General features: G+C 43.4%; 1 protein-coding gene across 5 annotated transcripts in view; it reads right to left on the reverse strand.

Annotated features, from left to right (window-relative positions):
* Positions 1–5,798: 5,798 nt before the first annotated feature.
* dync2i1 (dynein 2 intermediate chain 1) overlaps positions 5,799–15,203 on the reverse strand; it is a 143,133-nt gene continuing 133,728 nt past the window's right edge. For all 5 annotated transcript variants that reach the window (XM_038798357.1, XM_038798356.1, XM_038798355.1 and 2 more), the window contains 3 exons: positions 14,691–14,822; positions 11,958–12,181; positions 5,799–7,426 (listed from right to left, as the gene is read on the reverse strand). In XM_038798357.1, coding sequence (XP_038654285.1) covers positions 7,255–7,426; positions 11,958–12,181; positions 14,691–14,822 — 528 coding nt within the window. In that variant the 3' untranslated portion in view covers positions 5,799–7,254. The remainder of the gene's footprint in view (positions 7,427–11,957; positions 12,182–14,690; positions 14,823–15,203) is intronic.

Below are 15,203 nucleotides of genomic sequence, written 5' to 3' on the forward strand. Positions count from 1 at the left end.
ATCGATTTCTCTTTCAAAATCTGGAATTTCTCTTCTCCTTTGCCAGCACTTCTCTGCATAACACACATGGACTTTACATTGGCACACGTGATAAAACCATACAAGGAATGTGGTCAGGCCTTAGTAAGAACCTTGGCACAGCCGCAATTAGATAGAACCTTGGTAAGGCCGCACAATTCTGGTCGCAACACTACCAGAATGACGTGGAGGCTTTGGAGAGGATGCAGAGGAGGTTTACCAGAATATTGCCTGGTCTGGAGGGTGTTAGCTATGTGGAGAGGCTGAATAGACTCGGACTGTTTTCAGTAGAAAGATGGAGGTTGAGGGGTGACCTGATAGAGGTCTACAAGATTGAGGGTCAGGGAGAGAGCGGATGTGCAGACACGCTTTCCCAGGGCGGAGGGGGTCAGGCACCAGGGAACATCGGTTTAAGGTCCGTGGGGCAAAGTTTAGAGGAGATGTGCAAGGCAGTTCTTTTAATGCAAAGGGTGGTGAGTGGCTGGAACACGTCGCCAGGGGAGGTTGTGGAAGCAGATACATTAATGGCATTCAAAAGGCATCTTGACAAACACATGGATAGGATGGGTATAGAGGGATACGGCACAAGGAAGTGCTGAGGGTTTTGGCAAAGGCTGGTATCATGACCGGTCAGGCTTGGAGTGCCAAAGGACCTGTTCCTGTCCTGCATCGGCCCGGTTGCACAGTGGTTAGCACTGGTGCTTCACAGAGCCAGGACCCAGGTTTGATTGCCAGCTTGGGTCACTGCCTGTGCGGAATCTGCACATTGTCCGTGTCAGCATGGGTTTCCTCCGGGTTCTCCAGTTTCCTCCCATATGTTCTGAAGGAAGTGCTTGTTAGGTGAATTGGACATTCTTAATTCTCCCTCAGTGTACCCAAACAGGCGCCGGGGGGATTTTCACAGTAACTTCATTGCAGTGTTAATGTGAGCCTACTTGTGACACTAATAAAGATTATTATTGTTCTTTGAAAGTGAAAGTGAAAATTGCTTATTGTCACAAGTAGGCTTCAAATGAAGTTACTGTGAAAAGCACCTAGTTGCCACATTCCGGCGCCTGTTCGGGGAGGCTGGTACAGTTGTTCTTTAAGAAATCATCTTTACGCTGTTTTATTCCAGAGTTAAGTTTTTTCTTTGTAGGCTGTTAACCAGATGTCCCGAAGCTCTATAAAGAGCTAACACTAGCACTACTCTGTGCTGCCCGAGAAGCTCCTCTCTCCAGCAGATTCAGTTGCGAGATCCTGGCGATTAGTGTTTCTGCCTATTTGTGTTTCTGGTCGTCTCTTACTTGCAAGAAAATAAGTCACCTTCACAGTCCACTTGCCTTACTTGCTGCTAGCAGCTAGAAAATGGAAGCACTCCTCCGTGATTTGGCACCAAAAGCACATATATACAAGGCATGTGCCCTGCTCACTGATGCCGCTTCTGGCTGGAAGACTACACACAGCCTAATTTCCTTATTTAAAAGGTGGCAGCGGTCACCTTGCTGAATAGAAATGCTGCTAGTGGCCATTGGAAGCTTCTCCCACAATTTGGACCACCGCGGGGGCATTCATGGCTGATCCCAACACCCCCCTGCGACCCATCGGTGGGTTGTGACCCGCACTTTGAAAAACCCTGTCCGAGAGCATCACTGAAAGCATCTCAGGATGATGGTTCTTTCCTGATTTTACAGGCTTTTGCCTCACTGAGCTTTCTCTCATTTTTGTCAGATATATTGAATAACTTCACTCATTTCTTTTCCAAGAGACATTACGGGGAGGAGATGGCAGAGAGCTATTGTCACTCAATGAGTATTCCACAGACCCAGAGTAATGCTCTATGTACCGGGGTTCGAATCCCACCATGGCAGATGGTGAAATTTGAATTCAATAAAAATCTGGAACTAAAAATTCATCTGGCTCATTAATGCAGCACAATGGTTAGCACTGCAGCCTTGGGTAATTGTGCGGAATTTGCAGTTCTCTCCCTGTCTGCATGTGTTTTCTCTCACAATCCAAAGATGTGCAGGTTGGGTGGATTGACCACGATCAATGTGCAGGGTTAGGGGGATAGGTTGGGGGAGTGGGCCTAGAGTGCTCCTTCGGAGGGTTGGTTCAGACTCAATGGGCAGAATAGCCTCATTCTGCACTGTAGGGGTTCTATGGATAATGCTCTTTAGAGGAGACCTGCCATCCTTATCTGGCCTACAGTCCAGCATGGTTGACGCTGAAATGGCCGAGCAAACAGCTTAGTTCAAAGGCAATTAGGGATGGGCAATAAATGCTGGCCGAGCTAGCGACACCACTGAACAAATAAAAAAACTTTTTCCCCACCCGCTCTGTTTAGCTTCCCAAGTTGTCTGTCGTGCTATTTGTACTGCCTTTAACAAAGATGAATCTTCCTCATTTGCAAAAGATCAGACAGGATGTCACACCCTATGATCACTTATTTATACTCCATGAGTCCGTACAATAAATGAGTCCATGGATTTGCCAATTTTTCTCCTCTTAAATTTTCAAATAATCAATTTGATTCAACACTAAAGTAAGAATCAAATGCCTGGAGCACTTCCTCATACGAGCTTGGAGCCTCACTGATGCCATCTGCTATGGTCTCTACTCCATAAAGTACTGACTTGATCCTTTTGTTCCTTCTTATGCCAACCTGAAGCAAACATGAAGCTGTTCTGTATGTAGAAAATGTTCTTTGTCCAATTGTCCCAGCCTCTCGGTCCTTCAGAACAGTTCTGGGAGTGGCAATATAGACTACTTGCTTACCCAAAGCTCTGCATCTGTTGCTACTTCAGTAGTTTGGTGTTTGATTGTGATCTGCACTCAGGTCTGTAGTCATCTCTTGGCATTTTCTGGGTCTTTACACACTGTCCACTGCCACCACATTACGCATAAATAGTTGACAGAAGCCACCATGTTTTGTCTTGTATTGGGGGTCCAGGTGATGTTTCTTTTGGGTTTGCCTGTTACCCTAAGAATGTCACAATAGACAAGAAAAAATTCTTTATTTATATACATCTAAGTACTCTACACAAGGTCGTTCTACTGCTTCCCACCAGATAGTCATATGGCATTGCATCATAGGGTGGCATGGTGGCACAGTGGTTAGCACTGCCACCTCAAAGCTTCAGGGTCCCGGATTCAATTCTGGCCTCGGGTGGAGTTTGCACTTTCTCCCAGTGTCTGGGTGGGTTTCTTCCGGGTGTTCCAGTTTCCTCCCACAGTCCAAAGATGTGCGGGTTAGGTGGATTGGCTATGCTAAATTGCTCCTTAGTGTAAAGATTATTGGGGTTACTGGGATTGAGTGGAGGTATGAGCTTAAGTAGGGTGCTCTTTCCAAGGGCCGGTGCAGACCTGATGGGCCAAATGGCCTCCTTCTGCACTGTAAATTCTATGATTCTATGAAAGTGCCAGGGACCCAGGTTCAATTATGGCATTGGGTCACTGGCAGTGTGGAGTTTGTACATTCTCCCAGTGCCCAGTGTCTGCGTGGTTTTCCCCTGGGTGCACCGGTTTTCTCCCATAGTCCAAAAATGTGCAGGTTAGGTGGATTGGCCATGCTAAATTGCCCCTTAGTGTCCAGGGATGTGCAGTTAAGTTATGCAGTTATGGGGATGGGGATTGGGGGGGGGGGGGGGGGGGGGGGGGGAGAAGAGAGAGAGAGAGAGAGAGAGAGAGAGAGCCTAGGTAGAGAAGTCATTCAAATGGTCAGTGCAGACTTGATGGGTCAAATTGGTCTCCTTCTGCACTACTCCTGATGTTAACTCAGTCTCGCCTCTGCAACATGTAAAAGGCAATAATATAATTTGCTCCAGAGATTAGGTGACCAGAAATATAGACATACAGTTTCTCAACGAACTCCCATCTGTTAGGGTTCTGGTAATGCCATGAAGTTTCTCATTTTTACAGCCTTAAATGCACTGTCAAACAGCTCTACACAACGAGCCATTAAAAAAAAAGTATTTCCATCTGACTCATCATAAGTTTGAAGCTGTCTTTCTCCCGCATGCTGATCAACCTATTATGTTTTGCTTTCACAAAGTACATTAAAACTGAACACTTTCGAACAAAGTCTATTTCTATTTCTGCATTTATCAGGAATAACATAAAATAGGCTCTTAAATTGAAAACCATAACAGTACATAAGTCAAAACAATGGTCTCTGCAATATTACCTATGTACTTTAAAAATGTTATTGAAATTACTCTAATTAAAATATGCAATACTTAGATAGCTTCATGCTACTCTTGACAGCAATACAATCAAAATCAGTAATAGGAATATGGACATAAATAGTTATATTTATAATAAATATATGCATGCGACAAAATATATCAACACTTCTTTTCAGCCACGCCCCATATTTCTTGATTCCCTCAGAGACCAAAAATCTACCAGCCTTAAATATATTCAATGATGGAGCATCCACAACTTTCCAGGGTAGAGAATCCCAAATATTCATAATCTTTTGAGTGAATGAATTTATTTTCACCTCAATCCGAAGAACAAATTTATCAAAGCACAGCCTCGAATATCTAAGATGGATGGTATGCCAGGTTGAATTTTGCCAATTTGTTTTGTAGTAATGGGCTCAAGCCCCACTCCAAGACTTGAGCACAAAAATCAAGGTTGACACTCCTGAGAAAGTGTTGCACTGTTGGAGGTGCCATCTTGCAAAGACAGAGGCCTCATCTGCTCCCTCATATGGAAGCAAAATATGTATGATTTGCCTGCTAATTTATTTTTGATTTACATTAGCTCTGACTTGTGTTGAAGTAAAAGTTACCAAAAAGTAAAATTTCTTCAGCGGTAAATCTGATTATTCTCGTTTACAGATTCCAAGGGACCTATAATGCCACTGACCTGACCAGTATTTATCCCACAATCAACATTACAAAAGTGATTATCTGGTCAATCTTGTTGTTATTTGAGAGACTTTGCATGTTGTGTGCAAATTGGCTGCCAAGTTCCTACATTAATATGGTGACTGCAATTCAAAAGTACTTCGGATTGGATTTGTTTATTGTCACGTGTACCGAGGTGCAGTGAAATGTATTTTACTGCGAGCAGCTCAACAGATCATTTAGTACATGAAAAGAAAAGAAAATAAAAAGAAAATACGTAATAGAGCAACAGAAGGTACACAATGTAAATACATAGACACCGGCATCGGGTGAAGCATACAGGGGTGTAGTATTAATCAGATCAGTCCATGAGAGGGTTGTTTAGGAGTCTGGTAACAGTGGGGAAGAAGCTGTTTTTGAATCTATTTGTGCGTGTTCTCAGACTTTTGCATCTCCTGCCTGATGGGTAATATTGCAGAGATCATTGTTTTGACTTATGTACTGGTATGATTTTCAATTTAAGAGCCTATTTTAAGTTCTTCCTGTAACGTCATTGGTTATAAAGCGCTTTGGGTCCCATGATCGTATAAGGGGCGATATAAATGCAGGTCATTCTCCCTTTCATATTCACAGAAAGATCTTCATTGAAAGCCCTAATTGTTTTGGAAATATTTTCATACAACATATGTGGTCCAAAAAGCATACACTTGCATTTGTTATTTATATTATATTAGTTTATTTCAGGCCCATAACTTTCCTGAAGCAACTAGCAGTTTAAAGCAAAGCGCTAACTGTTACGATCAACAAAATCAAGCTTGCATCTACCCCAAACAGTGGAATGCAGTAGCAGTGTTGTTACAGTCATTAAGGGTTCCAAGGATCATGTTTGCTTGGATCAGTGAGTAAGGAATGTTCTCAAACCAATAATATCCTTCAGAGCAAAACTAATACGATAATAAACTTTATTTTTTTGCAAAGTATTGCTGATATATATTTAAATTACATGACCAAAGAACAATTCTGGAGCCATAGTCTCTGTCTAAATTAAACAGATTTTAAAAACTGTCCGTTACATATTTGTGATAATTCGCTGCATGGGGTAAAAATACACTTGCTCCTCAGATACATAACCCATTTTGGTGTGGGCTGGAAGAATTTTTCCGTGCTCACTGAATCTATCTTCATGTGCTGACATGAGCAAACATTGCAGAGCAGCAATGGGGAAAACGGATAAAACATACATGGCACAGAGAAAATCCTCAATTTCAAAAACGAGAATGTACCATTCCCCAGAACTGAACTCTCAAGCTTTCAGGTGGAATCCTGGTGTTTAAACAACATCTATTTATTGTATGTAGTGCAATTTCCTTCCCCAAGGAGCAGAATCTTCTGGAAAATAAGCCTAAAATCAATGAAAATGCTCCCATTGTCTCAGTGTTTTCTCCCACGCAGTTCCCTCTGGATTGCCCTATATATCATCTAGGATGTAGATCCACCTTCTCTTGTCCCACCTATAATTAAGTTGCTGTACTGGTTGGAGAAAGTAATGTCACATGTGGTAAATGCTAGCAAGCACAGGATTGTTCTTGAGCTTCATGTTGTAGGAAATTACATCTTCTGTTAGTTTATTTTTATTTCTCTGATACAATGTATATTTAGAAATACGTGTGCCCCTAGATCTAGTCGCAAGGTTCCATGTCAAAACAGGCGAAATCAGTTACAGAATCAGAATTTTTATAAGCATTATGGGCTAATTATATGCACATGTTTAGAATAACCTGGACCAAAATAAAATTATGACGAGAAAATTAATGTTCTAATATTTTACCCCACACCTCAAAAATGCAGGAAGGTCAGCCAGAAACACAATTTACCTGACTAGTAAGTGGGACTTAGCCAAGCCACAGCAGTGATTGTCACATGTTATAATCACAGGGAGAAGATAAATTCTGTATTCAACAGTTCACACACACATACATATGTCAGTAATCATGACTAACAAATACAAGAGTTACTGCCTTTTATCAGTGCTGTAATAAAATAATCAAATGCCATTTTAGTAGATGTGAGCATTCGTAAAGCTTTGAAACCACATCGGCAATTTTAATTGTTGACATCCTAATGTTGAGATACAAAAGAGAAGGGATGACTCCAATACTAGCTTGGCATATTCCGTGAGCTACAAAAAAAATTGTATTTGCACGTCTATATATGGAAAAAAATTCATAAAAAACAAGCAGCTTTATAAATACCTTGTACGTCTGTTGTCCTATAATTAAAATGTATAAATAAATTGTACAAAAAAACAGCTGACTGTACAAAGAGTAGCACATTTACAAACCAATAATCATGGGCAAACGTTGTGAACTCGTAGAGTCCTTTCCAAAATCTGTACACAATTCTATGCAGTTTTCTGCAGGATATAGTGCAATGTTTCCAATTCATTTAAATGAGGTTCTGACCACTGCTTCATTAGATACTGAATCTCAATTGTTCCAGTCTGCTTGGACAACATGAGGCCTGATGATGCGCCTGGTTTCTCTGGATCACCTAGAAGAGCTATGGCTGTAATCCTGTTAAGGGGGAGGAGGGAGGAACAGATCAATATTTAATGACAAACATCCATTCAAACATTGCAGGACAGACAACAAAATATTAAATCCAATGGGCAGCAAATATATTTTCTGTTTACATCAACACAAGTCAAAAATTTCTATGCAAGGAAACATTCAGAAATATAAAAAAGTCATTCACTTTTTCTTAAAATGACATTTGCTGTCATTCAACAGCTGAATCAGACATTTACATACTGCAGTAAAATCTTTGTCACTAGAAAATACAATCTTAGGTTTATCAGCATACCACACAGTGGACAATGCTGCACATAACAAGCAAAGGCATCATTACATGTATGGGAAGAAGTGCCTACTATTTATAATTGCAGCAATCTTTGCTGTAGAATATTATGCTGTAAAATTAGAAAGAAGAAAGGAATTTGGACAAATTTAATTAAAATGACTAGAGGACATGGATCTACGGAAGGAAGTGGGCAATATTTACAAACAAGCAAAACCATAGCAAACACATTTCAAAATCTACCCATTGATCCTATACCTAGAGAAAAGATCCCCACTCTGTCCCGCCTTTCTGATATTTGGGCCCCGAAGGGAGCGGGCACAGAATTTTGCATGACTGGCTAGCATAACAGTTAGAACATAGAACATAGAACGATACAGCGCAGTACAGGCCCTTCGGCCCACGATGTTGCACCGACATGGGAAGTCAAAAACTAAAGGCCATCTAACCTACACTGTGCCATTATCATCCATATGCTTATCCAATAAACTTTTAAATGCCCTCAATGTTGGCGAGTGCACTACTGTTGCAGGTAGGGCATTCCACGGCCTCACCACTCTTTGCGTAAAAAACCTACCTCTGACCTCTGTCCTATATCTATTACCCCTCAATTTAAGGCTATGTCCCCTCGTGCTAGCCACCTCCATCCGCGGGAGAAGGCTCTCACTGTCCACCCTATCTAACCCTCTGATCATTTTGTATGCCTCTATTAAGTCACCTCTTAACCTTCTTCTCTCTAACGAAAACAACCTCAAGTCCATCAGCCTTTCCTCATAACATCTTCTCTCCATACCAGGCAACATCCTGGTAAATCTCCTCTGCACCCGTTCCAAAGCTTCCACGTCCTTCCTATAATGAGACGACCAGAACTGTACGCAATACTCCAAATGCGGCCGTACCAGAGTTTTGTACAGCTGCAACATTACCTCATGGCTCCGGAACTCAATTCCTCTACCAATAAAGGCCAACACACCATAGGCCTTCTTCACAACCCTATCAACCTGGGTGGCAACTTTCAGGGATCTATGTACATGGACACCGAGATCCCTCTGCTCATCCACACTACCAAGAATTTTACCATTAGCCAAATAGTCCGCATTCCTGTTATTCTTTCCAAAGTGAATCACCTCACACTTCTCTACATTAAACTCCATTTGCCACCTCTCAGCCCAGCTCTGCAGCTTATCTATGTCCCTCTGTAACCTGCAACATCCTTCCACACTGTCTACAACTCCACCGACTTTAGTGTCGTCTGCAAATTTACTCACCCAACCTTCTGTGCCCTCCTCCAGGTCATTTATAAAAATGACAAACAGCAACGGCCCCAGAACAGATCCTTGTGGTACGCCACTCGTAACTGAACTCCATTCTGAACATTTGCCATCAACCACCACCCTCTGTCTTCTTTCAACTAGCCAATTTCTGATCCACATCTCTAAATCACCCTCAATCCCCAGCCTCCGTATTTTCTGCAATAGCCGACCGTGGGGAACCTTATCAAATGCTTTACTGAAATCCATATACACCACATCAACTGCTCTACCCTCGTCTACCTATTCAGTCACCTTCTCAAAGAACTCGATAAGGTTTGTGAGGCATGACCTACCCTTCACAAAACCATGCTGACTATCCCTAATCATATTATTCCTATATAAATGATTATAAATCGTATCTCTTATAATCCTCTCCAAGACTTTACCCACAACAGACGTGAGGCTCACCGGCCTATAGTTACCGGGGTTATCTCTACTCCCCTTCTTGAACAAAGGGACCACATTTGCTATCCTCCAGTCCTCTGGCACTATTCCTGTAGCCAATGATGACATAAAAATCAAAGCCAAAGGCTCAGCAATCTCTTCCCTGGCTTCCCAGAGAATCCTAGGATAAATCCCATCAGGCCTCGGGGAATTATCTATTTTCACCTTGTCCAGAATTGCCAACACTTCTTCCCTACGCACCTCAATGCCATCTATTCTAATAGCCTGGGTCTCAGCATTCTCCTCCATAACATTATCTTTTTCCTGAGTGAATACTGACGAAAAGTATTCATTTAGTATCTCGCTTATCTCCTCAGCCTCCACACACAACTTCCCACCACTGTCCTTGACTGGCCATACTCTTACTCTAGTCATTCTTTTATTCCTGACATACCTATAGAAAGCTTTTGGGTTTTCCTTGATCCTACCTGCCAAAGACTTCTCATGTCCCCTCCTTGCTCGTCTTAGCTCTCTCTTTAGATCCTTCCTCGCTTCCTTGTAACTATCAAGCGCCCCAACTGAAACTTCACGCCTCATCTTCACATAGGCCTCCTTCTTCCTCTTAACAAGAGATTCCACTTCTTTGGTAAACCACGGTTCCCTCGCTCTACCCCTTCCTCCCTGCCTGACTGGTACGTACTTATCAAGAACACGCAATAGCTGTTCCTTGAACAAGCTCCACATATCCAGTGTGCCCAACCTTTGCAGCCTACTTCTCCAACCTACACATCCTAAGTCATGTCTAATGGCATCATAATTGCCCTTTCCCCCAGCTATAACTCTTGCCCTGCGGGGTATACTTATCCCTTTCCATCACTAACGTAAAGGTCACCGAATTGTGGTCACTGTCTCCAAAGTGCTCACCTACCTCCAGATCTAACACCTGGCCTGGTTCATTACCCAAAACCAAATCCAATGTGGCCTCGCCTCTTGTTGGCCTGTCAACATATTGTGTCAGGAAACCCTCCTGCACACATTGTACAAAGAACGACCCATCTAATGTACTCGAACTATATCTTTTCCAGTCAATATTTGGAAAGTTAAAGCCTCCCATAACAACTACCCTGTTACTTTCGCTCTTTTCCAGAATCATTTTCGCCATCCTTCCCTCTACATACCTAGAACTATTAGGTGGCCTATAGAAAACTCCCAACAGGGTGACCTCTCCTTTCCTGTTTCTAACCTCAGCCCATACTACCTCGGAAGAAGAGTCCCCATCTAGCATCCTTTCCGCCACCGTAATACTGTCCTTGACTAGCAGCGCCACACCTCCCCCTCTTTTGCCCCCTTCTCTGTGCTTACTAAAACACCTAAACCCCGGAACCTGCAACAACTATTCCTGTCCCTGCTCTATCCATGTCTCTGAAATGGCCACAACATCGAAGTCCCAGGTACCAACCCATGCTGCCAGTTCCCCTACCTTATTTCGTATACTCCTGGCATTGAAGTAGACACACTTCAAACCCCCTACCTGAACACTGGCACCCTCCTGCAAAGTCAAATCTGTGCTCCTGACCTCTATACTCTCAATCTCCCGTACCCAAAAACTACAATCCAGGTTCCCATGCCCCTGCTGAATTAGTTTAAACCCCCCCAAAGAGCACTAACAAATTTCCCCCCCAGAATCCGGACCCCATCCATTTTCCAGGAGGGTGGGATGAGTGAGGGGGCAGCAGCAAATGACAGCTCGCCAATTGAACCCCCAAAGGCCTAGTAATGGAGGCCAGGTTCCAGTAGGCATCAGGGTAATACTGTAACTGCCTGGAGGCAGCTTCCTGACAGGGGGCCAGCAATTCAAACAGACTTAGATGCCCACCCTGGCTCCAGCTGAAGCTGTGGCCTGCTCTGTGAAGGGCCCTCTGTCCCTTCACCTGAATGGTGGCCCAGCTGCTGAGACCATTTTTTTAAATTACAAAGTTTAAAAAGTTTGAGGTGCCCTCCCTCTCAAATCTGGAGAGGCCGACCATGCTGCTTCTTCCAAGCTATTTGTTCTCTAGCTTTGAAAGCCCACCTGCTGCCCTTAATTGGATAGTGAGCATGCCCTCTGCCCTCTCGCCATTAATTGGCCAACGTGAGGAAAATCACAGCTGAGTGGCTCAGCGCATACAGTACAGGCTTCTGACCCCCATTTGAGCGGGGCAGTGGAGTCTTGAATCACACAGGGAAAATCTTCCCCCTTACCTATGTGATCTTTTAAAATAAATTGGAAACGTTGAGACTTTGATATTAACCCTTTTTCACGAAACCACCTCACCCTCCCCATCTCCCAACATAATCCATCTGCATAGGTGGGAGAGATTCGTGGATTGGGGATTCAAGAGGAAAAAGCACAAAATACATCAATAGGGTGTGTATGAGCGTTTTGAGGTTTAAAAGAACCTACCAAGCACAATCTATCTTCTTGGTAAACAACAATGTAAAGAACATAACACAGCTTTAGTCACTAGAAAGAGAGCTACAGCTTTTGCTTTGCTGCAATCATTGGGCTTACCTATCGGGTTGAAGACTCTCCTCTGCGGCAGGTGTGGTAACATTTTGCAACAAATCCCACACATAAATATGAGAGGCACTGTCAAGAACAAAAAACATGCCAGGTCGTGTCAGCGCCCACGCTATAGCCCGGATTGGTCTGCCCTGAGTGCTTTCATTCCACTGAATAATGGGGCGCTCTGTTGTCACTGAGTGCAGTCTGATTGTTCCATCTGAACACCCAACCTGTAAGGCAATGCAGCAACGGCCTTTTAAACCATTCTGGCTTTGAAACAATATCAATGGCCCATTTGATAAGGTTACATACTGACAGTTATACTTTCTCTGACATCCTTATCTTTAAAGGGGGAGGCGATGGCGTGGTAGTATTGTCAATATACAAGTGGCTGGGGGAGCAGGGAGGCAAGCGGGTGGTGAAGATCAAGGATAAATAGGAAGGGGAGCTGGGAGGGGAGATCAATTGTGGAGTATGGAGTGAGGCACTGCATAGGGTGAACGGGACCTCCTCCTGTGCAATGATAAGCCTGATACAGTTTAAGGTGGTGCACGGGGTCCATATGACTCGGGCGAGAATGAGTGGGTTCTTTCAGGGGGTAGCAGATGAGTGAGAGAGGTGTGGGCGGGGCCAGCGAATCACACACACGTTTTGGGGTTGCGAAAAATTGGGAAGATTCCGGGCGGGAGTGTTCGTGGTCTTAGCCAGGATAGTGGAAGGAGGACCCGGATCCTTTGGGGCTTCAGAGAAGCCGGAGCTCTTGGAGAGGAGGAAGGCCGATGTCTTGGCCTTCGCCTCTCTGATTGCACGGAGGCGGATTTTGCTGGAGTGGCAGTCGGCATCGCCACTGGGGGTAGCAGCGTGGTTGGATGATCTGTACGACTTCCTGCGGTTGGAGAAGATAAAGTATGAGTTAAGGGGCTCTGCAGGGGCATATGAGAAAAGGTGGGGGATGTTTGTGACCGTGTTTGAGGAGCTGTTTGTCGTGTGTGTGTGTGTGGGTGGTTGGGGGGGGGGGGGGGGGGGGTTTAGAGAGATGAAAAAGGGATGACATTTGTACAGACTGTATAGTTGATTTTTGGGAAGTATGTTTCCCGGGGTGTTTATTTGCTGTAACCTGTTTTGATACAAGCTTGTAATAAAATACATTTTTAAGAAGTTGTTGTCACTGGCTCAGCAATTCAGAGACTCAAGGTAATGCTTTGGGGACCCAGATTCGAATCCCGCCATGGCAGGTGGTGCAATTTTCTAATGTTAACCACTGTCGAAAAAACCCATCTGGTTCACTAATGTCCTTTAGGGAAGGAAATCTGCCGTCTTTACCTGGTCTGGCCTACATGCGACTCCAGACCCCCAGCAATGTGGTTGACTCTTAAATGCCCTCTGAAATGGCTTAACAAACCATTCAGTTCAAAGGCAGTTAGGGATGGGGAACAAATGCTGGCCCAGCCAGTGACACCCACATCCCATGAAAAAATAAAAAAATACTTCATGTTGGTCAAATATCATTAATCCAAGCTCTCTAGATTTCTTACATGCACCCACTATAGAGGTTTGATATAAATCTACTACAATTCTATAAATCAAAACAATCTAACTTTATGGGATTTCTATCAGGAGATTTTCATCTGTACAGTAATAATCATGACCCTTCAATTCAAGAAACAATTCAGTTTATATTTTACCAAATGAACTAAACAGGACGACTACAATATATCAAAATGCCAGGTAGGTCATAAGAGCACATTACAAAATGCACTGAATGGTATCAACCTAGTATCATAGAAAATCCAATTATTAAAGTCCACATTTATGTGTGATATCATTTAGCTGACATTGTGATAGGGCTTTTCAATGTTAAGGTTCACTAATGTTGGTAGCACTATAATTTCAAGGGGTGAGACCCATGAACCAGATTTCTATTCAGCTTGTGTCACAGCATCTAACCAGGTTGAAGTCATGAATAGGAAATACCTTGTTTCTTTCTAACAGAAGAGCTGGAAATGAGAAGTGCGTCTGACCTTTCTGGCCACAGGCCAAGGAGACTGAAGCCAGCTGCTTTGCGTCTTTAAAGAAAAAAAAAGGCAGCACGGTAGCATGGTGGTTAGCATAAATGCTTCACAGCTCCAGGGTCCCAGGTTCGATTCCCGGCTGGGTCACTGTCTGTGCGGAGTCTGCACGTCCTCCCCGTGTGTGCGTGGGTTTCCTCCGGGTGCTCCGGTTTCCTCCCACAGTCGAAAGATGTGCGGGTTAGGTGGATTGGCCATGCTAAATTGCCCGTAGTGTCCTAAAAAGTAAGGTTAAGGTGGGGTTGTTGGGTTACGGGTATAGGGTGGATACGTGGGTTTGAGTAGGGTGATCATTGCTCGGCACAACATCGAGGGCCGAAGGGCCTGTTCTGTGCTGTACTGTTCTATGTTCTATGAGACAGCTGGCACTCTACAAGTTGGGTTCAGAACCCTTGAAGTAGGGAAAAGAGAAAAAATGTGTCACAATCCCCATTCCTAATCATCTTCCCTATGAGGGTTAGGGGCAGAAAGCCTGGATTCGACTCCACTGGCACCAGCCATGGTGAAAGATTGGCAATACTTAATGTGTTGCCTCATGTATACCTGAAAGAGATACAAATGTCTATGCTACAGGAGTGAGAAAAATTATCATTCTTTGTTACCGGTCATGTGAAATGAAATAGGAATAATGTATTTAAGCAACTCTAATACTTATTGATAATATCCTTACCAGGAACAGCGTTTTTCCAAAATGACAGAAGTCAATACAAGTGACTTGAACTGGTCTGGCACCATTTATTTGAGGTTTGTACAACTTTGGAGCAGCCTGCAAGCCATGACGTGTACCGTGACTCACAAGACCCTAATAAGGGAATAGACGTGATTGTGACAAATATGCTATAATTAGTACTGATCTCAAAGCATTGTTTTTCCTCATTTTATTTCCATAGAATAATAGTTACAAGATTCATGAAAATCTTCAGCTCACTCCATGAACAGTAAACAGTCAGACCAGCAGATTTATAATTACTGTTTTAAAGATCAAACCCAACAAGAGAAACAGATAAAAGTGAACAGGGTAAATGAGTCAGAAAAAATCATCTAGGAGAGCAGAATCGGGGAGGAATTAAGAGGGCAGTGTGAGTCGGAGGGTTGGTATCAGGGGATGTTGTGGGCCTGTGTTCTTTGTTCCTGTTGATGTTTGATCTTCTGATATTTTCATGTAAATATGCAAAATGCCTTT

The sequence above is a fragment of the Scyliorhinus canicula genome, chromosome 5 (genome assembly GCF_902713615.1).
Source record: "Scyliorhinus canicula chromosome 5, sScyCan1.1, whole genome shotgun sequence".
In the NCBI taxonomy this organism is placed as follows: domain Eukaryota; kingdom Metazoa; phylum Chordata; class Chondrichthyes; order Carcharhiniformes; family Scyliorhinidae; genus Scyliorhinus; species Scyliorhinus canicula.